The following is a 25,376-nucleotide window of genomic DNA, read 5'->3' as shown; positions in this document are numbered from 1 at the left end:
GAGAATAAAAGTCATCGGATTCTAAATACCTTTCATCTTGGGTCATCCTAATTCAAAATAATAAAAATAAATAAATTACTGATTAAAATATGAAAAACTTATATCATGCACATTATCTTAAATAAAAAAATAAGTATAAGTTTATTAAATAAAAACATCTATAATTTAGACAATTTATTTTTATTATTATTAAAAACGTTCAACCAAAGTTAACTATGTCAACCAACTAAAATTTGAATAGATCAATTTAGAGTTATTTTTAGTTTTGTTTAAGTTCTTAGCCCGGGTATATGTAAGAGCCTACTCGGGCAGTAGCTCGGGTAACCTAAAATAGTGTACGACAAAAATATAACGACGATAAAATACCGTCGTTATTGATAGTTTTTCTGTCGCTAAATAAAATTAGCGACTATAAATTCAGTATATTTTGTTTGGTTTTTTTAATATTATTATCGTTCTGATTCGGATAAATTTTATGAAAAATATTTAACCGAGTAGATTATAAATCTTAGTTCCGCCCTTAATCATATAGGTTCGTTCGCGTTCTTTTGTATAGTCTTCAAATCCTGTATCACTATTTCACTATAGACATATGAACCCTTTATTAGTTATTACTCCACCCTTGAATCCAAGATAAAAAAAAAAAAAATTAACTTTATTATCTTATTATCTTTTATATAACCTTTTGGAGAGATTTTTTTCTTCTTTTACTGCCCTTCTGAAGGGGTGACCCTATGCATCTTGTCCCTATCCCAAAACTCACTACTTGAAAACTCACTACTTGATGCATCGGGAAAGTCAACCTGACCAATCTAGGCAAGGCCATGAAGTCTAGGTCTTAGCCAACTAGCTTTGAAGTGTCTCCCAAAACCTTTTTTTCACACCTTTATTTATATTATTAATTTTTGCCTCTAATTTTTATTTGTTGACTTAGTTTAGGGTAATACAAACCTATTAACAATACCAACAACTACATTGTCACAATTGTAATAATTATGTGCAATAATTTTCAAATGATTTTTTATTCGGAAATCAAAACACTCAATGTATGTTATCTCTAACAAACATAATTATATCAATGAAATTAAATTTATCATTTATTAAAGAGGCGAGTACGAATTTCTCAAGTAACATTTTTCGTCCTATCAATTCAAAAGTATCACCATTTTATTAAACTGATAATGACATTGACTTTCTTATCTAATCGTTTGTGTCAATCCAAACTCAAGTGTATTTACTCATTTTGATATATATATATATATATTTTAATTTCAAATGTTTTTTATACATTTTTTTTTTCATCAAGAAAATTCTTTGATTATTGGAAATGTTTAGAAAATCCCAAATCCCTAGTAGGATTTTAACCCACTCTCTTTCTTTCTTTCCTCTCCAACTTCACTTTTTTTATTTTTATTTTTATTTTCTGTGTCAAGTTATTTATTATTATTCTTTTAAAAAAGGAAAGATGTATACAGTATATATAGATTTCTAGAGAGAGAGAAACCTAAAAGATACGAAGAGGAAATGAAGCAGCAGAACTCGTCGACGTCATCCTCATCTGAGGCGGTATCATCTTCATCCTCCTTGTCTTCATTGGACCAATCTCATGCTTCCGTACCCATGACGCCATCCACGTCGATGGCGCCGGCGGCGGTGCATTCTGACAAATCAGCTCTCGCGCTAGCGCCGGCGACAGAGGATCCGGCGGCCTCCAGGGACCCTACCGGAGGGCAAGAGTCAGTCGTTGTAGAGAGGCGTGGAGACTTCGCCGCGGTGTGCAAATGGAATATACATAATTTGCCTAAGGTTAAGGCTAGGGCGCTTTGGAGTAAGTACTTTGAAGTCGGAGGTTATGATTGCCGTCTTTTGGTTTATCCTAAAGGTGACTCTCAAGCTCTTCCAGGTTACATCTCAATCTATCTCCAAATCATGGACCCTCGAGGCACCTCATCGTCTAAATGGGACTGCTTCGCCAGCTACCGCCTCGCCGTTGTGAATCATCTGGACGAATCCAAGTCTATTTATCGAGATTCTTGGCATCGTTTCTCCAGCAAGAAGAAGTCGCATGGTTGGTGTGATTTTACCCCGTCAGCTTCCATTCTCGACCCTAAATCTGGGTTTCTCTTCAATAACGATTCGGTACTAATAACTGCCGATATACTTGTATTGAATGAATCCGTAAGTTTTTCACGTGATAACAATGAATTGCAATCAAATTCTTTGTCGCCGTCGACTGTAACAGGACCGGTTGGTGATGTTTTGAGTGGCAAATTTACTTGGAAGGTTCACAACTTTAGCTTATTCAAGGAGATGATTAAGACTCAGAAAATAATGAGCCCAGTTTTCCCAGCAGGCGAGTGTAATCTGAGAATTAGTGTCTACCAGAGCTCAGTTAATGGCGTCGACTATCTCTCAATGTGCTTGGAAAGTAAGGACACCGAGAAAACATTGGCATCTGATCGGAGTTGTTGGTGTTTGTTTCGAATGTCGGTGTTAAATCAAAAACCTGGGATGAATCACATGCATAGGGACTCTTACGGCCGTTTTGCTGCAGACAACAAAAATGGGGACAACACTAGTTTAGGATGGAATGATTACATGAAGATGTCAGACTTTATTGCGCCAGATTCAGGATTCCTTGTGGATGATATGGCTGTGTTCAGCACATCCTTTCATGTGATTAAGGAGCTCAGTAGCTTCTCAAAGAATGGGGGCCTCATTGCAGGCAGGACAGGAAGTGGAGCAAGGAAATCTGATGGGCACATTGGAAAATTTACTTGGAGGATTGAAAATTTCACGAGGTTGAAAGACTTGCTGAAAAAGAGGAAGATAACAGGTCTTTGTATCAAGAGCAGAAGGTTTCAAATTGGCAATCGTGATTGTCGGCTTATAGTTTATCCCCGCGGTATGCAAATTTAGTGCTGTAGAGACTTTTATATTTCAATGGATTCTATTGTATTTTGTAAAGCTTTTTTAAATTAGTTATAGCTAGGGAAGTGATACTTTTAATGTTCTATGTACTTGAGACTGAAGATAGACACGTGTCCAATTTTTCCCGCTGACCCATCTCCACATTGAACCTGTTTGAGCTATACTTCCATTTTTCATAGAATATGTTTTTTAGGTGCCAAGTGCTTGGTATACAAATTGAACCTGTAATTAATTCAACTTCCAAAGAAACTAATTTGTCTTTTGCATTCTCTCAGGATAAAAGCAACCAATGACTTTATTTTATAGGTATTTTAGGTAGTATTTTAGAAGTATATTGATTAAAACTGTTGTTGATGGTATCAGGACAGTCTCAACCACCATGTCACCTTTCAGTATTTCTTGAGGTTACTGATTCAAGAAACACGTCGACTGATTGGAGTTGTTTTGTTAGCCACCGGTTATCTGTTGTTAACCAGAGGATGGAGGAGAAGTCCGTCACAAAAGAATCACAAAACCGTTACTCCAAAGCTGCAAAGGACTGGGGTTGGCGTGAGTTTGTGACTCTGACTAGTCTCTTTGACCAAGACTCGGGATTTCTTGTTCAGGACACTGTTGTATTCTCTGCTGAGGTACTAATACTCAAAGAGACGTCTATATTGCAAGATATTAATGATCAAGATACCGAGATGAATTGTAGTTGCATCACTCCGGCAGATAGAGTTGGGATCAGGAACTCATTTACATGGAAGGTGGAAAATTTCCTCTCTTTCAAGGATATAATGGAGACCCGCAAAATCTTTAGCAAATTCTTCCAAGCGGGTGGATGCGAGCTTCGCATCGGTGTGTTTCGATCTTCTTTTGTCCCTAAAACTGGATAGAATATAGTCACATTTTCTCGAGGATCTGCTGGCTTGTAATATTTTTTCCACTATTTGTCTTTGTCCGGATGCAGGTGTGTACGAGTCTTTTGATACAATTTGTATCTATCTGGAGAGTGATCAATCAGTTGGAACTGATCCTGATAAGAACTTCTGGGTGAAATATAGGATGGCTGTGGTCAATCAAAAGAACTCTGCCAAGACTGTGTGGAAAGTGTCTTCAATATGTACCAAGACATGGAATAACTCAGTTCTCCAATTCATGAAGGTTTCAGACATGCTGGAGGCTGATGCCGGTTTCCTTGTACGCGACTCAGTCGTGTTTGTTTGTGAGATCATAGACTGCTGTCCCTGGTTTGAGTTTGCGGACCTGGAGGTAGTGTGCAAATACTCATTGAACTTGCAGTCAAATTTATTCATTTGTGCATAGTAGATCATTAGATATTTCAAATGTTGATACTTGCTTACAGAATTATCAAAATAAGACTTGTTAAAATGAAGTTTCTCATGAAAAAAGGAAAAAAAAAATATGACATTAGGTTCTTCGGAGGTTACTTAATCCTTGGCCATGATGATTTCACCTAATGAACTTTTTGTTCTGTAGTCAACTAGTCATATTAAACGATTTGTTCTAGCATACTTATCATCCATTTGGAAACACTTTTTTGTTTCTGTTTTTGGATCTGGAATCAGATACAATACGGTTGAAAACTAAACTTAGTAAAACAAAATTAGAATTATGTACTTTTTCTGGATCCGGATCCAGGTACATTAACAGATTCACAAAATATGCACAAAGTGTTTTCATGCTTCTATATCCACTTATGTTTTGCAATTGCAATATTCCCTTGGCTTACAAAATATTTGAGGGAATTTCTAATGCAGCTTTTGGGTATTTCCGTCTTTGGTTTGTGACTTTCCTGGTAAAGAAAGTAGAAGTTGGTATCCTTTTTCAATGTCCAGCTAACTTATAATTGCTAACTAACTTATGTTGACCCATGCTAGAGTGTTTTTCTGTGTTAAAGACTGTTGCAGGAGTCCCTGATGGTTTTAATAAAGTCTGCTAGTCTGTACATGATCTATGTCTGGAAGAATGTTGATTTTTTATAGTTTGAATCTGCCTAACTGAATCTCCAGTATTAAATTTACCCATGAGGGTTACTGTCCAAGTGCTAGAGTTAACTACAGTAATCTTTGGTACTCTTGGGTGGTGGTAAGTTATAGGTCTGAAGTACTCATTTTTTTTACACCTACAATTATTTATAACTTTTCTAACTATAGTCTTGAGAGACATTTAACCTTGCAAGCTAGTGTGAAATCTCAGACTCTATGTTTGATGTTCTTGAACTTAATAGATTCATTTAATTCTATATTATATTGGTTTATTAACGAATCTCTGCTCATTGCTTACAAGAACAAGTGTAAACTCAACTCACTTATTTATGCTAAGTAGGCCATTTATTGAATAGTACATAAATAAAAATTTCCCATATTACGATTCATTACATTTTATATTGATTACCTATCTTTAATTATGCATTACCCTTGTCTAAAAGTTTTAGTACCTGATTGTTGTTGTTTAGCTTGAGTACTCATGTTCGAGTTTCTATTAAGTAGAACTTAGATTGCAGTCATAATAATATGTGAAAATATGATTACTTCACATTAATTAATATTAAATTGTACTTCAAACTGATTAACATAGAATTTTTTTATATTATTTTCTTTTGTTCTTCTCGGCGTCTTTTTATTACATTATAAACAAATTACCCCCTGATTGTGGTCGGAGTAATCTGCGAAATTATGTTGATTACACTTTATATTAATCATGTCTTATTTACTGTGTACCAATTATTCAGAAACTTTTAGACTTCATTAATATTGTTTAGATTTGATAACAAGTCACCGTTTGTCAAATAAACCCTTAATTGCAGCCATAATAAAATGTGCAAATAACCCACTATTCCATGTCTTTTTTCCAGTTAAACCTTGAAGCATTTCAAGCCTGCTATGGGGTTTCCTTGTCCTACACTTTTTGTTTTTCTCTTTTTAATTGCCCCTCTGCTTAGCGCTGAACTTTTATTTTTGTGTTGTATCTGATGGTTAATACAACATTGACGCAGACAGTTACATTTTAATATAGTTTGTAACTTGCTGTATTTTAAAGGCAACAACTTAACTTCTTTTTGTTGCTGAACTTTCCGATATGGAGACCAATTATAGTTAGAGGAGAAGCAGAAAACTTGATAATATGGTGTTTGATATTAGACCTGAAAAGAATAAAGATGATTGTGATTCAAGGCTAATTAAATTGCCGTATCACAAGTGTTTGAAAGTGATTATTATTTTTTCTTCCGTTTAGTATTTTTTTCCAGATTATTTTCTAAATCATTGTGATTTTTGACAACCAAACAAATTAGATTTTCCGGATGGATTAACATGAAAAATATTACAACTTCTGTACCAATCCGGTCGATCTGATAACAAAACAACCCAAAGTTTGTTTGGATCCATGTCATTAAAATTTGTGGCTGTCTTAATGTAACCTGCATATCTGTTTTGTAGGTTTGGGCTTCTGATGATGACGAAGATGCTCTGACCACTGATCCTGATGAACTTATTGACTCTGAAGATAGTGAAGGGATAAGTGGAGATGAAGAAGATATTTTCAGAAACCTTCTCTCCAGGGCAGGATTTCACCTCACGTATGGAGACAATCCTTCAGAGCCACAGGTTACTTTAAGAGAGAAGCTTCTAATGGATGCTGGTACAATTGCTGGATTTCTGACGGGACTGCGGGTTTATTTGGATGATCCTGTGAAAGTAAAGCGTTTGCTTCTTCCAACCAAGATATCTAGTGGTAATGATGGAAACAAAGCAAACAAAAATGACGAATCATCTCCTAGTCTAATGAATTTGCTGATGGGAGTCAAAGTTCTGCAGCAAGCAATTATTGATCTGCTGTTGGATATAATGGTGGAATGCTGTCAGCCTTCTGAAGGAAGTTCTAATGACAATTACTCAGATGTAAACTCAAAAAATTCTCCAGAAAGTGGGGTAATAAGCTCGCTGGAAGCTGACAGAGACAACGGAGCAACTGAATCTGCAACATATCCTGTCAATGACAGATTGGATGCAGCAGCTGTTGAAAGCACTGTTACCTCTGCAGTACAAAGTTCTGATATGAATAGATTCAATGTACCTGTTAAAAAAACTGTAGCTGGACAGTCTATTTGCCCCCCTGAGACGTCAGGCACCGATTCTTCAGAAAGTGCTTCTCTTGGCTCTAAGGTACAGTAGTTATCATCTTGTGTGGTAAACTTCTTTGCTCGAGTTGTTTGAACTGATTTATCGGAATTTTTTTTATTCCAGACTAAATGGCCAGAGCAATCAGAGGAGCTTTTAGGTTTGATTGTGAACTCACTAAGAGCATTAGATGGAGTTGTACCTCAAGGATGTCCAGAACCAAAACGGAGGCCGCAATCTGCCCAAAAGATTGCCCTTGTTTTGGATAAGGCTCCTAAGCATCTGCAGCCTGACCTCGTTGCTTTGGTGCCCAAACTAGTCGAGCATTCAGAGCATCCGCTTGCTGCTTGTGCACTTATGGAGCGGCTTCAGAAGTCTGATGCTGAACCTTCTCTCAGAATTCCTGTATGCTGATAGATTTTCATGGACCTGCATTATTTGTCATATTAACTTTCTACCCATCATGCATTGTCATTGGAAAAAGAAAAGATTTTAAATCATAGAGGAATATGTTGAGCCTATTTGAAAACTGGTATTTGTCACAACTTATTTTTTTTGGTAGAAGTTTTTTTCTGGATCATGATCCAGATTATTGTGTTTTTTGTTGCTTCATTGGTATACAAATTATGTTTTACATCATGATCCAAATTATAATGTAATTTTTTGCTTCATTTGTCATAGAGATTTTTGTCACCATCATGATATGATTATTTTTTGAATCATGATTACATTATTTTTAGGTCATTCTGATTTCTTCACAACATAGAAAATGTATGTTTTTCAATCAGGATCAGCATGAAAAAAACCCGCTTGTTATCTTTAAACTTGGGATTCTGAAGGAATCTTTTGGTTGCTGGCTTCTCATAATTGTAAAACCTTTGCTTATCAGGTTTTTGGGGCTCTAAACCAGTTAGAGTGCAGTACTGAAGTCTGGGAACGGATTCTCTACCAGTCTTTTGAGCTTTTGGCGGACTCGAATGATGAACCTCTTGCAGCAACTGTGGATTTTATATTTAAGGCTGCATTACAGAGTCAACATCTTTCAGAAGCGGTTTGCATCCTGTTCTTGAATAATTTCTGTTTTGTTTATGTATTTTAGCATATTTTTGAATTCTTCATCCTTGGACATATGATTGTATGTGTTCATTTTCAGGTTAGGTCTGTTCGTGTTAGGCTAAAAGACCTTGGAGCTGATGTGTCCCCATGTGTCCTTGATTATTTAGGTAGAATGGTAAATAGCTGTGCAGACGTTTCTGAAGCCATTTTAAGAGATATAGATTGTGACAGTGACTTGACCAATAATAGGCCAACAACGCCTTGTGGGGTCTTTGTTTTTGGTGAAAATGCGACTATTTCCGAAAGATTGCATCCTATAGACGAGCAATCTTTCCAAGCTAGTTGTCATTTTTCAGACATCTATGTCTTGATTGAAATGTTATCCATTCCTTTCCTTGCTGTTGAAGCTTTCCAGACTTTTGAGAGAGCAGTAGCTCGAGGGTCAGTTACGGCTCAGTCTGTAGCCATGGTCTTGGAAAGACGGCTTGCACAAAGAATAAATACCGCCTCACAATATGTTGAAGATAATTTACAGCAATTGGATGTGGTAGGAATAGAAGAAGAAACCATTGAGCCCATTGAGCAGTTGAGAGCCCAGAGGGATGATTTTGCATCTATACTTAGTCTTGCTGAGACTCTTGCTCCTTCTCGAGATGCCTCCGTTAGAGGCTTCGTAAAGATGTTGTATACCATATTGTTCAAATTGTATGCTGAAGAGTCCTACAGATTGAGGATGGTTAAGAGACTAGTTGATCGTGCTGTAAGCACAATAACTGATAGTAGCCGTGAGATAGACCTGGATATGGAAATTTTGGTAATACTAATGTGTGAAGAACAAGAAATAGTACGGCCAGTTCTAAGCATGATGCGTGAGGTAGCTGAACTTGCAAATGTTGACAGAGCAGCTCTTTGGCATCAGCTATGTGCCAGGGAAGATGAAATTGTTCGTATTTGTGAGGAGAAAAAGAGCGAGATTTCCATCATGGCTAAAGAGAAGGCTGCTTTGATGCAAAAACTAAGCGATTCCGAGGCTGTTAACAGCCGTCTCAAGGTATTTTCATCACATTTTTATCCGATTACATATTATTGGTCCCATTTGTTAACAAAACTTAGTCAAATTAAAAATTGATTAGCTATTTATCCGAATTCTGATCTAGAAACAGGTGTTCATATCTTTCTTGTGTGGTTTAGAATTTTAACACATTTATGTAAATCTCAGTCTGAGTTGAAGGCGGAGATGGATCGTTTTGGTCGGGAGAGGAAGGATCTATCGGAACAGGTACAAGAAGTGGAGAGTCAACTTGAATGGTTACGGTCTGAGAGAGACGACGAAATTGCGAAGCTTGTATCTGATAGGAAAGTTCTTCAAGACCGTGTCCACGATACAGAAACACAGCTTGCACAGCTCAAGTCTCGGAAACGGGACGAACTAAAGGTTAGTCATAGACCACACAACAAAAACAAAACAAAACTAAATGGGGTGTTAATAATTGTACATGGGGACTTATTATAGAATCATCGCAGAGAGTTGTGAAGGAGAAGAATACTCTAAATGAGAGGCTAAAATGTTCTGAAGCAGCACGGAAAAGGTTTGATGAGGAGCTGAAACGGTATGCGACTGAAAACATTTCTCGGGAGGAAATCCGTCAGTCACTTGAGGATGAAGTTCGAAGGTTAACGCAGGCAGTAGGACAAAGCGAAGGAGAAAAACGTGAGAAGGAAGAACAGATTGCTAGATGTGAAACATACATTGACGGCATGGAATCAAAGTTGCAAGTTTGTCAGGTTTGTCCCTTGCTTGTACCCTTTATTTCCTTTCTTGGTGCGAATGAATGAATGAATATTATTATTATTTTGGCAGCAATACATTCACAGCCTTGAGATATCAGCCCAGGAAGAGATGTCTCGACATGCACCTTTATACGGTGTAGGTTTAGAAGCGCTATCCATAAAGGAGTTGGAGACAATAGCACGTATACACGAAGAAGGTCTGAGGCAGATTCACACCCTCCAACAACAGCGTAAGGGTAGTAGTCCCGTTCTTCCCACACAACAACAACAACAACACCATCATGGGTTGTTATTCCCTGTCCCTGGTGGTGCAGCTGCTGCTCCTCCAATGGCGGCGGCTGCAGCAGCAGCAGTAGGGTTGCTGCCACCTTCTTCCCTCATCCAAAATGGTGTCGTACATGGAAAAGGACATCATCATGTCAATGGTAACATAGGAGGAGGAGGAGGAGGATCTTGGTTCTGCCATTCTACTACACCCATGTAGAATGATATTTAATACATATCCTATCCTATCTTTAACTTGTTGTTTGTCTGTCTATTAAGGATAGACGACAACAACAACAACAACCATGAAGAAGCTATTGCTGCTATTTGGGTTGGGTTTTGGCGTTTTTGGAATATGTACCGTCTAAACAATAAGATAGAATGCCAAAGCTATATCCAAAATGTGTCCAAAGGAAAAAAGAAAAAGTAAAAAAAAAAAAGAAAGAGTCCTTATCCTAGTCGTCTTCGGTCGGTGGGGTTTTTGTTTTATAGGCTCTAGAACAACACATTATGTGTATCAACAACATACATCCACTTATTGTCACCATTTCTTTGTCCTCTTCAATGGAAAAAAAAAAGCTTTACTATTTATACCCAAGTTATCTAAATCCTCTCTTTATTGTCCTCAATCTATCTAAATCCTCTCTTTATTGTCCTCAATCTATATGGGATAACAATTGGGTTCTTTGTTTGCTGAAAAAATAAGTTTATTTAGATTACCTATTTGAACGATGAAAGTATTTTTTTTAATTGTCAATTTTTATTAAAAAAAAGTGCAAAATGCAGTGAAGAGAAAAAACTTAACAAATAAGAAAACAAATGTGTCTTTTAAGACTATTGTATTTATAACATTTTATTTTGAATTTTTTTTTATTTTTTATTTCAGTGTCATTGATTTTTTTATTTTAAATTTGGTGAGGGAATGACTTGGCATAATCTTGTTCGCTGAAAAAATTAAATAATTTCTCTCTTACCAAATTCTCTTTCTATCACTCCTTAAAAAAATAAAAAAAAATAAATAATAATAATAAGTTTAAAATTAAGGGCAAAATTATTAATAAACATAAAAATGAACCACGTCAGCAGAAATCTTTTGAATGTTTGGTCCCGCCTTTTTGAAAGACTGGTAGTTGGAATCTTCTTCTTCATCTTCTTCTTCTGAACAGAGCAGAACAGAGCAATCAGATCAGAGCAGCCATGGAGGAAGTACAAGATAACAACAATAAGACATTCGTCTTACTATGCTTACTAGAACCACTCAAGAATGTCTGCAAGAATCTACAGACGAGCGTATTCTCTATTACATCAACCGCCTCCAATTTATCCTTCCTATCAACCATTTCAGATTCGACAAATCAGCTAGCCCCATTCCTCGCTTCCCATCCGACCTTATCCAAATCTTTCTCCACCCTCCATATCCATCACCAACACCTAGAACAAGCAGCAGCTTCCACAGATTACTGGCTTTCCTCCTTAATCCAATGCAAACTCATCAACTACCAGATCTCCAATACCGCAACAGAAATAGAAACAGAGATCAGATCGTGGATCGACAAAGAAAGAATCGCGTACCTTGCTATCATTCTTCACGATCCCTCCGTCGACGACAACGCGAAAGTAACCGCTCTGAGAGAGTTCGAGATCAGGATATCGTCCGGTTACGAAAGAGACGTTCAGGAAGTGATCTTGAAGGCGAAGCTGTTCAATGTTCTGGAATCCGTAGTGTGTAAATCGAGATCTTCGAACAATGTGAAGGAACAATGCGGAAAGACGATAGTGGCTTTGGTGGATTTCAATCGTAATGTATTCATAGGGCAAGTGTTGATGGGAAGAACAATCGAGGTTTTAATTGATATGGCTTCAGTTAAATCCTTAGAGGTAGTTTCATCTCTTATAAGATTGATAAGAAGTCCATTGGCTTATGAAATAGAATCGAAGGGTTACATAGAAAGGATAATGGAACTGCTGGATTCGGAAAACGAATCTATTAGAGGTTCGGCTTTGGATTGCGTAATGGAATTGGCTTCGTTCGCGAGGATGGATGTGGTGGAAGGGATGATCGAGGAAGGTCGAGTGATCGAAAGAGTGATAGAAAATTGGCGTGGATTTGCAGTAGGGATTTTGACTAGATTTGTTGGGAAGATGGAGATGAATGAAGGTCTGGAAATGGGAGAAATGAGACAGTTGAGAGATGAGGTTTTGAAGAAGGCGAGAGAAGCGTGTGTTTCAGAGGATGAAGCTACTTCTATAGTTGCAGATGTATTATGGGGTTCTTCACCTTTGATCCTCCATTGATTTATCTATATAAATGTTCGATTCACTCGAATCTTCAAGAACATGAATTTATGTGCTCTAACTACTAACATCGTAAAATACCCTCTTTACCCATTTTCTCTAGCCTAGAGACCGGTACAAACTAAAGGGATTTGTCCCAATAGTTTGGTGGTAGAACTTGTTTAAACTATTCACAATGATAGTTCAAGGTTGGAGAGAACCGGGGGCTTCCATTCAAAGCTGTTAACACTTCTTCTTACGACTTTTCAGTACCAGACATTCACGTCGTCTTAAGACATGGTGCCAATCATTAAACTTCGAAGGTTTTCTGATCTCATGTCATAGCAGAGTTTTCGTAAAGATATTTGGATACCAAAGTTGAGAATCGGTTTAGGATTTAGGATTGCATGTTTAGAAATTAAATTTTATAAGTCATTTTTATTTTGACAAATTTTCAATTTTCAAAATTCTTTCCTTCAATGTAGTGATGGATTATCAATTATTAGAATAATCATATGCAATTTATTTGTAATCATAACAATATAAATAGTTTTGATTTTCTTGGCCAAGTTATTTGTTAGATTCTCCTCTTGACTGTTTACTTTTCATTTATCAATTTTGTTTTATTGAAACTTGAATAACTAATCAAATTATTAATATTTAAATTTTAATGTTAAGAAGATAACAAAAAAAAAACACCACAGCTTCTAGTTGACTGTTAGTTGAAGTGTACGGTAGGTTTTCTGTTTAAATTATTTTTTTTAAGTGAAAATTGAATATTAGATGATTTTTATTATCTTATATGATTGATATTATCTTTAATTTTTTTTATTGTTTGGGTGAATTTAATAGGCTGATAATGTTTTGTTTTGACTTTTGAGAGGATGATGCTTGTCTTGCTTTAATTAATTAATTTTATTATTTATTTAGTTTGATTTTGTTGAACATATTTTTATTTGTTTACAAAGTATTATGATTCACCCAATGATAAGGATATTAATGGATTATTACATAATGCTTTCTTAATAATTCACTTATTTAACAAAAATGGCTAGAAGGAAGTTGCAATGTCTATTTTTCTGCACACTAAAGGAAAGTAAAAAATTGTCAAACTTTGCTTGAGTTTTTGTGTAAAGAGAAATTATAGTCATTTATAAATGAGGGTAATTATTTTAAGAGTGGCACTTTATCATTACTAATTATATCATTAACATTTTTTCATTTCTTTAGTACTAATCAAATCAACAAATGGCAGTCTTTAGAGAGGAGTATGTCCTTTATAAAATAATAATAGTAAGAAAATAACTTGTAAGAAAAGTGTTTGATCATTATCATAGTTTTGAGTATATTATATAACCTCTTTTGTTTTTTTCTCTTAGGTACATTAATAATTATACATTTCAATTTTTAAAAGACAAAATAACCACACTCTATCTCAATAAATGAATAAATAAAGATATTACATATAGTGTAATGATTATCATTAAATGCATTATGATGATATTGTTTTGATTTGGCCCATTTATTTAAAGAAGCTACATCCTTTCTTAAGTTGAACACCATTGACCTCTCCACAATTCCCTCTGCGTTATTCGTATTTCTCCTAACTCCTCGGGGCCTTTTTATATTTTCCCAAATCTCCTTTCTTTCTTCTTTTCTTCCTTTCTCTGTATTCAATTTTGTGAATCCCCAGAACGTCCTCGGCCTCCCATCAACCTCCAGCGACGCATCTCTTTGTGTCGTCGGCAACGTAGGGCTCGGTTTCCTCATGAAGATCTGAGCTTTCAAGGGGGTTTGTTGTGGGGTCGCTGTTTCAATTCTTCATTTTCGATTTTTCTTCCTTAAATTGTAGATGGGTTGGAGGTATAGAACTGGTTTGCTTCTTATTGCTGCAGTTGTCATCATATGGGTTTCCTCTGCTGAAGTTACCCAGGTTAGTTTTTATCTTTCTTTCTCTAATCTAGGGTTTTAGATTCTTAAATTTACCCATCAATGTTTGTGATCCAGGAAAGCCTTTAAATTTGTGGGTATAATTTTGGTTTGAACAGGGTATTTTCACAGACTATAAGCAGCCTTTTGCAGTGACGTATTTAGGAGCTTCATTGCTGGTAGTTTATCTTCCATTAGCATTCATTAAGGATTGGGTTTACAATATAATAAAGAAGCGATCTTCTAGAAGTGCCAGAATTACAGCTTCAAGTATCGAGTCTTCAGCAGCAGATCTTTGCTCTCCCTCCTTAGAATGCATTGGGGAACATAGTATCTTTGAGATTGAACTTGAAGGTTCACTGAATAAAAAGGGGAGTGATGTAGACCTTAATTCTCAGGAAGAACAAGAGGTGCCTTTTGTTTCTTCTAAGCATAGAAATGATCAGCCTCTTACAACCAGGGAGATTGCTAAGTATGGATTTTACATCGCTCCTCTCTGGTTTGTTACCGAGGTATATGTTAAATTTCATTTGAGAGAAAAAAAAGGAGAGATACAGACATCCTCCATTGATCAGAATTTTGTTTTTTCTTCTCGGGTTTTGCAGTATTTGTCTAACGCTGCACTTGCACGAACAAGTGTGGCGAGCACGACAGTGTTATCATCTACGTCTGGACTCTTTACCCTATTTATTGGTGCATTTCTTGGTCAAGATTCGTTGAGTGTAGCAAAAGTGGTTGCTGTTTTTATCAGCTTGAGTGGTGTAGTCATGACAACCTTTGGAAAGACATGGGCTGCAGACGAGGCCACAGACACTTCTTCGTATGTTCTACTAGTTCCATCTTTATTAGTTTTTCTTTGTTTTGTTTGCATTAATGTAGATTCTGAATTGAAATTGAAAATTCCAGGGTTGTTGGTTGGACTGACAGTTGAACTTATTGTTTCTTTTGAAGAAATGGTGAACGCACTCTTGTTGGTGACCTTTTTGGCCTTCTCTCGGCTGTGACATACGGACTGTTCACTGGTCAGTCGAGAGTGTTCCATGTTTTTGGGTCGTTGAATTCAGTTTGATGCAAATTTGAAAAGAATTGTTGTTAATTGTCTGCAGTACTTCTTAAGAAGTTTGCTGGTGAGGAAGGAGAAAAGATTGACTTACAAAAGCTATTTGGTTATATGGGATTGTTTACCCTTGTTGCCTTATGGTGGGTTGGTAAGACGAAAGCAACTCGATCACAGATCACACAATTGTTTGAGTTTGATCCAGTAATTGATTTGTTTTTTTTTTTTATCAGTATTGCCGCTGACAGCGCTAGGAATCGAACCGAAATTTGCAATTCCTCATTCGGCTAAGATGGATGAGGTTGTTCTTGCCAATGGATTTGTGGGAAGCGTGGTCTCAGATTACTTTTGGTAAGAGGAACCTGTTTTATGATATGAACTTGGAGCATGTTTTATTTGAAAAAGAGTTATTTGGTTTCTCCGATGAATAGGGCTTTATGCGTGGTGTGGACAACTCCTTTAGTAGCAACATTGGGCATGTCTCTGACCATACCACTCGCTATGATTGCTGACATGGTTATTCATGGTCGACATTATTCACCCATTTACATTCTTGGTTCGGCTCAGGTAAATCGACTGACACTAGTTTGATTGCTTTCTTGTCTCGAATTGGTTGGTTGAGGTTTATACGTGGTGTTTACAGGTTTTTGGTGGATTTATAATAGCAAACCTTTCTGATCGAATATCGAAGAGCTTGGGACTATAATTGTAGTAGTAGCATTTTAAAAAATCCCTTCATTTTTGGGTTATTATATTTTGCATTTTGGATGGAGACTACTGATTTTATGAAGTAAAAAATGTAAGTTATTGTTATATTATTATTATTGTAGCATAAATGAGGAAGAAGAAAAAGTATATATTATGTGTTCTATTTTCACAAATGTTAATGAAATTGTTCTTCTTTCTTTCTTATAGATTTTTTTTATCTAAACTTTATCTCTTTCATTTTGGAGTGTTTGTTTCAATGATAATGAAATGCTAAGTTTATATAAAATTTGACATGAGGGCATTTTCTTTTTAAAATTGTATTGAACTGAATCAATTTAATTCAATTCATTTTATTTTAAAATTGTAAATTTAATTTGTAGTTTTTGAATCTACATTTTTTTTTAGTATAATATGGATGTATTTGCCTGTCTTGCATGCATTATTAATTCAAAAAGTGGAAAATTAATTTGTTAATAATATAATATAACAATTATATTTATACATATGTGTTTTACTCATATTTATACAGCCACTAATTGTATATTTATATATGTGTTTTACTATTTTATATATTTGAATTAAGAAAATAGAAATTGTAATTATAATGATGATTTTTTGTTACACCCTACAGCTAAGTTTTTTTCAAGGTATGTGGTAATGAATTATTTGAAAATGTATAATTTTAGTGGTGAAAAAATTAATTATTTAAAAATAATAATATTATTAAGTAGGTGAAAATACAACTCATTAAGGGCCAAGACTCAAGTGAAAGGATTGAATTATATATATATATTTTTAGTAAATTAAAAATATAATAAAAAAAAAGAAGAAAAGAGGTGAAAAGATGTTTGAATTTAATTGAATAATCTCTCTATAATTTATGACTTTTGATCATTTTACCCTAATCAATTTTATACATCAAACAAAAAATAAATCATTTCAGAATAACCTTATTATTTCCGAACGAATAATAACCCTCAGGCTATTTTATACATCAAACAAGCTCTTGAAATCAATAGTTGAGTTTTACAAAGAGAATTCTCTTTCTCTTTCTCTCTCTGTGACGCGAGATCGCAGGCGCTCGTATTTGTGCTAGTGAAAAATGGGGTTCCAGAAGATCTCCGTCGTCGCCAATATGATACAATTATTGTTTCTAATTGGCTTCTTTCTACTCCCACCGGCGTTTGCGTCCACATCCGGGTACGCCTTGACTTTTCGTTTGCTGAATCTTACTTTGTTTATCTGATCTGGGCAATTATTAGAGATCCAAATGCTTTCTTGTCATATTGGGTTAAGTTTTCGAACCTTACTGCCGGAATTAGATATAGATGCCCAACTCAGTTCTTTGATGTTTAAGAAAGATCCCACATCAGACAGTAATACATTCTGCAGGATTGGACGGAAGTAAAATTGATACCTATAGATGTCATTGATTGCGTCCTTCAGGGAGATTTGCCCATATTCTGGAAGCTTTTATTTGTGCCCTAATTCCTGTATTGAGTCTTGGTTGTTCAAATTGTTGTTTAGTCTACTAGGTTTGTAAACATCAAGATTCAGCACCATATGACATGTTGATTTGCTTAACAAGAAATTCTTTCGTTTTTTACTTTTGAATAGTTAAGAGAGATGGGGAATTCTGTGTATTGATTTTGTAATAGTGGAAACTCTTACCTTTTTTAAGTCTTTTCAAATTAGATGTTTTGCCTAAACTCCTACTAGGTTTCTTATGTTCTTTTATGCACAGCTAAATGAGTTGCTATTTGAAATTTTCCTTTTTGGTTACAAAAGTTAACATGTTTATTTGTCTGTTTCGCTACTGATATGGAAGCATTTTTTTTAGCAGGAATGCTGATGGCTATTCTATTAATGGTCGTGTGAAGATACCGGGTATGCGCCTCCATTTGTTCCAACTTCTTCATTGTTTTCATGAATTCTATGTTATGTTGATTCCATATATGCAAAAACTTGGTTATCCAACTTTTAAAATAGTGAAAGTTAGTAGGTGATCTGTAATCAGCTTAGAGGTCTAGGATTTGTAGAAGAAATTTAGATGAGATAAATCAGATTCAATACTCTACTAATTACCATACTACCCTTACACTACCACTAATATATCCTACTATTACATATACATAATCTTTTGTGGCAGAATGAGCACTTTATATTTTATGACTCTTTGTTATGGAACCCAGATTAGTTGTATGGAGAGATGATTTTATTTTTCGGTTTCTAACAAATATTGAGTGAGTCAATATAAACAGTTTATGCAATCTTGAATATCTGTCTCTAATTGGTTTTGGTATTCAATTGTATCTTAACTTTGTAATTCAGTCCAAGTGTTAAATTAATTTAAAGACGGGTAACAAACAGCACCAATTTAAAGTTTATTGCTTGAGGTTTTTCACACAGCTTTTTATTAATGGATTTGTTTTGTTCACTGTTAATTGTATTGGCCTGATTGTAATGATCTTTTATGTAATAATAGGTTTTGGCACAAAAGGACTTGGACTTCCTGGAAAAATATCAAATGTTAAGGTTATCCTTAATGGTGGCCAAATAGTCTCTTTTCTCGGCCCTGATGGATATTTTTCATTGTATCCTCTATGTTCCATTAAACTTGATGCACCTTGCTTACATGAAACTTTATAGGAAAGTCTTAAGAGCTTCAAATTGCGATCTGTTTCTCAAAATTATTGAGCCTATTTGAAAACTGCTATTTTGATACAATCACGATTCCAGAAAATCATGATGGTTAAAATTGATAATTACTTTTTTATCGTTTTTTTTTCTAAATCATGATTATAGAGTGATTTTTCACTTCATTTGGTATATCGATTTATTGTCATCTTCTTCAAAGAAGTGTTCTCGAAAGTGTAGTTTCAAGATCATACTAAGCAAAAACTAAACATTCCAAAGTTCTTGGCAAACAAATTACATTTCTCGTCTTCTTGAAACTACATTTTCGATATTGGCTTGTTTCTGCTTTTTCCTTAATCTTTGTTTTTCTGAAGTCACAATGTCCTAGCTGGTACGCATCTCATTGAAGTCAGTGCAATGGGTTATTTCTTTTCTCCTGTGAGTTTCTTGCAAATGCTTTAGCTATTTTACATACGATGGCTGTTAAATAAATATGCTGATAATGAAATTGACGACGGTTGTTGGTTCATGTATCCAACAATTTTCAGGTTCGTGTGGATGTCAGTGCGAGACACCCCGGTAAGGTCCAGGCAGCACTTACAGAGAACAGGAGGGGATTGAATGAACTGGTTTTGGAACCTTTGAGTGAAGAACAATATTTTGAGGTTGATTTCTCTCATAAGCAATATTTGAAAGCTATGTGATGAGATTGATGATAAAGTTGTATGTTTTTGAATGCAGATGAGGGAACCGTTTTCAGTGATGTCTCTTGTGAAAAGCCCAATGGGTATGATGATAGGATTCATGGTATTTGCAATGGTTCTAATGCCAAAGCTGATGGAGAACATCGATCCTGAGGAGATGAAGCGAGCGCAGGAAGAGATGAGAAGCCAAGGGGTTCCGTCTCTTTCTAGCTTGTTACCTGGAGCTGGAGCTGCTGCTGCTGCAAGGAGCTGAAGACAATAACCAATTAACAAGAAGGCGTCTTGGCTAAGTCTCCTCTACTTTTATTGTTCTTTTGAAGGAGGTATTGGTTGTAGGAAATTCAGACGAATTACTCTTGTTTAAAGAGAATTGATGGATCTGCTTAACTTTTTTGGATTATGTTATGAAGCCTAGGAGAAGTAGTTCTTCAATTCTCATTACACATATAAAACTTATACTGCCTCTCATTTATTTTAAAGAATTGTATTTGTGTTCTTGTTATTGTTTTTGGTTCTTATTAGATAATGAAGTATATATGGTAGGAGATACAAGTTGTATGAAGTATAATTAGTAAAAAGATAATATAAAGGGTACAAGTTAATATATTGTTATTTGGTTTAAAGTACATGCTATACAAATATTTTTATTTTTTATTTATAGTTAAGATAGAAAGTTATTGTTTGGGTTTAGAGTATAAAGAAGTATAATAATATTAATAAAATATAGAATTAAGAGACATAATTTATTTCTTCAATATTTTGTATATGATGAATTTAGTATAAGTTATACTTTGGAAAACTAGTTATAAACTTATATGATATGATGTATAAGTTGTATTTCTAAAATAATTTATTAAAAACAATATAAAAGTATTGTTATGATAACTTGCATGGCTAGATACCAAATAATATTTGCATAAATGAAATTATTCTCTTGGAAGTCTCACTTATAGAGTAAGAAAGACACAAAGTATAGCTAACATCTCCTCATCATGATTGAAATATTCAAGAACAAAATTAAAATGAAAGAAACAGTAAACTTCATTAACAAACAACTAATATATATGAAGATGACTGTCTCACAACAATGAAATAATAATAGCAACAATTAATGAACATTTTAATATCGAGTCTACAAAACCAATCACATATATAAATCAAAATCTACAACCAATAAGCTCCATCCAATCGTAATCGAAGAATACCACTTCTCCAAGAAGATCCCCTAAAAAAACAAGGGAAAAAAGAATGCCTATATGGCTCCCAATCTGAAAACCAAATCAAATGTGGCAGCAATCTCCATTTTTTGCTCCCAACTAACAAAAACCTGCAAAGATCCAAGCCAAAACATCGACTTAAAATCATCAATGATAGTTGATGAAAACATAGCAAACAGGCAGAGCCGATTGATCTCAAACATGTAATTGTGGTTAAGCTTCTAATCATAATGAACACATGATGATGAAAGGTCAAAAAAACATTCTCTTTTTAAGTGCAGTTGTTACCTATGATAGTTGATGAAAACATAGCAAACAGGTAGAGCTGATAGGATAGATCTCAAACATGTTCCAACATGGAATGAAGTTTTGGAGCCTTCCTGCGAAACAACGGTTCTAATCTAAAAGATGGAACACCGGTTTGCCACCTTTTCGCATCATACATCTCATTCCACGCTTGTACTATCTCGTCAATTTTGAATCCAAGACCTGCTCGAAGAACAACAAAAGTAATTAACATTATGGTCATTTTTAATTATTCGAAAGGCAGAAATTTATGAGTTTGACATTACCATCGACAGCAGAGTCATTCGAGCAATGATTCTTTATCATTACAGCTATGTCAGTAGAGGATGCTCCAGCAAGATCAAATTTCTCGACTGCAACCTCGAGACATTCTTCCCATGTTGGAAGACTCAGCTTGAATTCCACAACAGAACGTTCATATAGCAAAGTCCCCCATAAGAGGTATATTTGAGACCTCATATTTGAAGCCTTTTCTGCAGCTTCATCGGCTGACATATCATTCAGTAACTGAATCAATCCCAGCCTTTGAAGCTCATCTTTATATTTATCAAATTTCGACAGTCCATTCAGCCGTCGTTCCTCCATTTCCTCCCACATTTGCATTCCTCTCTCCATGTTATCCTCGGCTTTGTTATAGAGATCCATAATCTCTGAAGCCAATTCAGTTTCCACTTCAAAATCGACTTCACTCCCAATTGCATAATACCAAGAAAGCTTTGCTTGTTCGAATTGCTGCTGCGCGAGTGCAAGAAGTCCTTCGTAGAAATCTGGTTTCACTTTCAAAGCCTCTTCGTATCTTAGTCCTGCCTTAACATATTCTTTCTTTGCCCATTCATATGCGGTTTTCACCTGAGAAAGTACTTGTTCCTTAGAACCATCGTCAGTCAAATTCAACCGTTTCCTTGCCCTGGACATGTAAACATTACCCCAATTGAACAAAGCCAAAGCTGCCATCTCCTGAAATTTATCTGCCGCAATGTTGAACAGTTCTTGTGCATCGTCACTTGTAACAGTTTCTTCCATGGCTTCTGAATATAGCTTCATACCTAGCTCGTGAAGGTCCAAGTACGAATCTGAATCAAACCCAACGTGATTCTTGAACAGCCTAGCGAACTGGACAATCCAATCGTCAATTACTTCATTACTAAGTTCCTCACTCTTCTCTGTTTTGCTGTCAATGATTTTCTGATCATCCTCTTCTGTCCTTCCCTCGTATGCCGGTTCTTTGTCGGGATTAACCTCTGTAACATAGAATCTCAGAGAACCTTGTTGATCTCCTGCTGCTTCAGCTAATCTCAATTCATCCGTCGTTGTTATAGTTACAAGATCACCTTCTATGTCCCTATATTTGATTAGAACACCTTTCAAGTTGGGGAACCTATCCTTGACTATATCCCTCACTAGACGAACATTGCAACTGTGGGGTAACTGAGCCCATCTTATGTCTTCACCAAACACCAATTTCACAGTCTTTGCCACTGAAATCTCTTCTTTTACACTCACTTTGTCCTCCACGATCACCTTATCATCCGCCTTTTTCTCAATTTCTTTTTTCTTCTCAGATTTACTACCCTTCAACTCAATTTCCTCCTTCTCCTCAATTTTCTCCTTGGACTTAATGCCAGATTGCTGCAACTTGTTGGACTTTTTTTTCTTGGACTTCTCCTTCACGGGCTTTAATGGAGTCTCCTTGACATATTCGGGAGGAGGAAGAACAATCTGTTTGTCTTCGAAATTTAGACCTCTGTCCTCAATTTCCTTCTTCACACTGTCTGCAACCTCCAAGGCCATCAAATTATTGGGTTCAACGCTTAAAACACTATTAACATCCCTCAAGGCTAAATCAAACCTGTTGAGGGCCTCATAACACCTGGCTCTCTTCAGTAAAGCCTTGCTATACTTAGGGGCAACTTCAAGAGCCAAATTACATTCGTTTATCGCTCTGGGGAATTCTCCAATACCCATCTGCATATAACAACCTGCCATATTACTGCGCAGATGGGCAACGTCTATATGATTTCTGGGCAGCAATTTGAGAGCCTTTTCGTACTTGAGCATCGCCCCTTCGTGATCCCGCCGCTGGAAGAGCCTGTTTCCTTCATCCTTCAATTCCTGAGACATGTTAATGAAGACTGCTGTATCTTCATCGAACGCTTTGTTAGTTCTGTCAGCAGCAGCCTTCCCCCCCTGCTTCGTACTGTGACTATCCACCACCACCACCACCTGCTTGTTCTTTTTTCCGCTCGGCTTACCCATTATTCCTCTACCTGTGTTAATCAAAACCCAGAAAGAAAAACAACAACTTGAACTGGATTTGCTTTCATACCCAATGATTAATTATTAAGGAGATTCATTTCATTGAACCAAACAATTCATACCGGTCCGAGTCCTAAACCAGAGAAATGTTTGTCTGTCTGTCTACGAACCTCTGTACCTGAGAAAAGAGTCGTCGAAAATGAGGAAGGAATATGGCAAAAGAATTATGTCGCTATCGAAAAATGAAAAGATCCGCGACGACGGGAGAATGATAAAAGCTGAGCACTTGTCGTCTCTAACTAACCTGAAAGTCGAGTCGTCGTCAGTAATGGCGCCTCGATTGCAGAGAAAATGTCGACAATTATCAGTTCTACAGAGAGTCTATAGTCTGTCTGTATATATTCTCTCTTTCTTCTTCTAGGGTTTCCAAAATCAGACAACTTTTCCAGGTCAATTTTGCTTACCTTCTCAATCATTTCTTGGCGCGTGTAATAAAACATGGAAAATTAACTCACTCCACTTTCTTAACTAATAAAGTAGTAATTTCTTATTAATATATGTTTGAATACCTTTCTTAACTAATAAAGTAATAATTTCTTATTAATATATGTTTGAATACCAATATATAATCTCTTTTAAATAAAGAAGAGAGGAGTTATAAATAATTAATTCTATTTAAACACATTTTTTTATTTTTTTCTCACATATTATTAATATCCTAATTACTTTGTTTCCTAATAGGTTATGTTTCTATGTATAAATTGTCTCTAAATAAGATATTTATTTTGTGTTGTGTGAAACCTTTTTTACATTAATATATCAATTGTTAACCATTCTAATAGGTTTATGAGACTAAAAATTGTTTTAAATTCCTATTAATAATTTTGTATTTTACAGAAAATATGAATTAAGATGGTTAAATAAACAAAATAATAATAATAAAAATGTATAACATTTTTTCTAAAAAAAAGATTATACAAAATAAAACTTTCAAACCTATCATATTAAGAAACAATTGACTAATTTATTGATCATTTTGACTGTATTTATTATATTAAGTGGATAGATATATAAAAGAAGACACAATTGACTACTTCATATTAATTGAATAAATGAACATTTGAATTTGTTGGTATTTTATTGTAAAAGCAATTGATTTAAACAATAATATTTGTTGTCCAAATAATTAAAATACTTATTGGTCATACATTGATCAACTATTGTTGTCTTTAAATGAGGATAAAAAAAGGTATATTCTATAAAGTCTGGTCCGTAAAAACGGGTGGTCATCAAAGGATGTTGAGTTTTTTGTTTTTTTATTATTATGTTTTTGTTTATTGTTAATAACTAAATTATTTAATTTATTAATTAAAATAAAATCTAAATTTTGAATTGTTAAATTAAAAATAATAATATAAATTATTTAACCAGTTAAAAATAACAACATATTTCTTCATTAAACAATAATTTAAAAAGTAAATAAATAAAACATTAAAAAGCTCTCTAAGGTTGCTCTAAGGAAAAGGGGATTACAAAATGAAATATAATTTTAGTAAATAAAAATATTATAAACACAACAACATCAAACGAACCTTAAATTTCACAACTAAACATCTTTGAATATATATATGTATGATTTTTAATATTTAAAACAAAATAATGTATTATAAGGAGCAGTTGTATTTGTCACGTGTCTAGCGCGTGGAAAGCGCGATTGAGAGAAGCATGAGTGGGAGTGGGGTCCAGCTCCAGCCTAGCTTAACCCGGAAAATGTGGAAACTACGCGTCCACCCTCTCTTTATTTATGACTTGTTTGATTTAAGATTTGATTCTCACTATTATTTAATTTTTTGAGTCAAATTTCTTTAATTTTTTAACAAAAAACTATAATTTATTAATAAATAAAATTTCTATCCTTATTTTTTCTAATGTTTCAAGACAATTTCAAAGATTCTTTATAAAAAAAAAATACAATATCAGAAATAAAAAAAATTAACCAATCAAAATTCAAATTTATCTCATACAAGATTTTGACCAATATTTATATGTCTTTGGCTGGTTATACATCAAGGTTATTTGGAAATTATTCCTCAATATTCATGATAATATATTATTTGCAGGT

At 34.9% G+C, this 25,376-nt stretch overlaps 4 protein-coding genes across 5 annotated transcripts; 3 read left to right on the top strand and 1 right to left on the bottom strand.

Annotated features, from left to right (window-relative positions):
• Positions 1-1,473: 1,473 nt before the first annotated feature.
• LOC124930036 lies at positions 1,474-10,759 on the top strand. The gene is made up of 10 exons (XM_047470404.1): positions 1,474-2,905; positions 3,295-3,771; positions 3,884-4,185; positions 6,375-7,100; positions 7,182-7,460; positions 7,945-8,106; positions 8,209-9,162; positions 9,331-9,546; positions 9,636-9,896; positions 9,973-10,759. Exons 1-10 carry the CDS (start codon positions 1,525-1,527, stop codon positions 10,384-10,386), a joined length of 5,172 nt encoding a protein of 1,723 aa, XP_047326360.1. The 5' UTR covers positions 1,474-1,524; the 3' UTR covers positions 10,387-10,759.
• A 3,243-nt stretch (positions 10,760-14,002) lies between these two features.
• LOC124931514 (uncharacterized vacuolar membrane protein YML018C-like) lies at positions 14,003-16,286 on the top strand. Its single transcript, XM_047471996.1, has 8 exons — positions 14,003-14,373; positions 14,489-14,881; positions 14,975-15,189; positions 15,321-15,391; positions 15,476-15,577; positions 15,660-15,777; positions 15,858-15,993; positions 16,070-16,286. The coding sequence occupies exons 1-8, from the start codon at positions 14,293-14,295 to the stop codon at positions 16,130-16,132; spliced, it is 1,179 nt and encodes a 392-aa protein (XP_047327952.1). The 5' UTR covers positions 14,003-14,292; the 3' UTR covers positions 16,133-16,286.
• Positions 16,287-17,153: 867 nt separating this feature from the next.
• Positions 17,154-19,970, top strand: LOC124931002 (ER membrane protein complex subunit 7 homolog). Of its 2 annotated transcripts, none has more exons than XM_047471382.1 (6): positions 17,154-17,334; positions 17,975-18,021; positions 18,620-18,728; positions 19,146-19,209; positions 19,320-19,436; positions 19,513-19,970. In XM_047471382.1, the coding sequence occupies exons 1-6, from the start codon at positions 17,237-17,239 to the stop codon at positions 19,726-19,728; spliced, it is 651 nt and encodes a 216-aa protein (XP_047327338.1). In that variant the 5' UTR covers positions 17,154-17,236; the 3' UTR covers positions 19,729-19,970. The 2 variants fall into 2 exon arrangements, with proteins under 2 accessions (XP_047327338.1, XP_047327339.1); XM_047471383.1 differs by having other exon boundaries at positions 17,155-17,334; positions 17,978-18,021.
• Positions 19,971-20,498: 528 nt separating this feature from the next.
• Positions 20,499-23,660, bottom strand: LOC124929240 (protein PHOX1-like). Its single transcript, XM_047469541.1, has 5 exons — positions 23,559-23,660; positions 23,377-23,432; positions 21,265-23,265; positions 20,981-21,181; positions 20,499-20,802 (listed from the first exon to the last, which is right to left on the bottom strand). Exons 3-4 carry the CDS (start codon positions 23,252-23,254, stop codon positions 21,033-21,035), a joined length of 2,139 nt encoding a protein of 712 aa, XP_047325497.1. The 5' UTR covers positions 23,255-23,265; positions 23,377-23,432; positions 23,559-23,660; the 3' UTR covers positions 20,499-20,802; positions 20,981-21,032.
• Positions 23,661-25,376: the final 1,716 nt, after the last annotated feature.

The sequence above is a fragment of the Impatiens glandulifera genome, chromosome 3 (assembly GCF_907164915.1).
Source record: "Impatiens glandulifera chromosome 3, dImpGla2.1, whole genome shotgun sequence".
Taxonomy (NCBI): Eukaryota; Viridiplantae; Streptophyta; class Magnoliopsida; order Ericales; family Balsaminaceae; genus Impatiens; species Impatiens glandulifera.
Note: the sequence above shows the minus strand (reverse complement) of the source record. Positions and strands in the feature narration are given on the sequence as shown.

What these genes read in the sequence shown, in the direction of transcription:
- LOC124930036 (XM_047470404.1), top strand. Translation starts at nt 1,525, where the DNA reads ATGAAGCAGCAGAACTCGTCGACGTCATCCTCATCTGAGGCGGTATCA. An exon ending in TGGATGCGAGCTTCGCATCG is followed by an intron (nt 3,772 to 3,883) that starts GTGTGTTTCGAT and finishes GTCCGGATGCAG; the next exon opens with GTGTGTACGAGTCTTTTGAT. An exon ending in CTGTTAACAGCCGTCTCAAG is followed by an intron (nt 9,163 to 9,330) that starts GTATTTTCATCA and finishes TGTAAATCTCAG; the next exon opens with TCTGAGTTGAAGGCGGAGAT.
- LOC124931514 (XM_047471996.1), top strand. Translation starts at nt 14,293, where the DNA reads ATGGGTTGGAGGTATAGAACTGGTTTGCTTCTTATTGCTGCAGTTGTC. An exon ending in CTCTCTGGTTTGTTACCGAG is followed by an intron (nt 14,882 to 14,974) that starts GTATATGTTAAA and finishes CGGGTTTTGCAG; the next exon opens with TATTTGTCTAACGCTGCACT. An exon ending in ACATTCTTGGTTCGGCTCAG is followed by an intron (nt 15,994 to 16,069) that starts GTAAATCGACTG and finishes TGGTGTTTACAG; the next exon opens with GTTTTTGGTGGATTTATAAT.
- LOC124931002 (XM_047471382.1), top strand. Translation starts at nt 17,237, where the DNA reads ATGGGGTTCCAGAAGATCTCCGTCGTCGCCAATATGATACAATTATTG. An exon ending in GCGTTTGCGTCCACATCCGG is followed by an intron (nt 17,335 to 17,974) that starts GTACGCCTTGAC and finishes CATTTTTTTTAG; the next exon opens with CAGGAATGCTGATGGCTATT. An exon ending in TGGTCGTGTGAAGATACCGG is followed by an intron (nt 18,022 to 18,619) that starts GTATGCGCCTCC and finishes ATGTAATAATAG; the next exon opens with GTTTTGGCACAAAAGGACTT.
- LOC124929240 (XM_047469541.1), bottom strand. Translation starts at nt 23,254, where the DNA reads ATGGGTAAGCCGAGCGGAAAAAAGAACAAGCAGGTGGTGGTGGTGGTG. An exon ending in GAATGACTCTGCTGTCGATG is followed by an intron (nt 21,182 to 21,264) that starts GTAATGTCAAAC and finishes TTCTTCGAGCAG; the next exon opens with GTCTTGGATTCAAAATTGAC.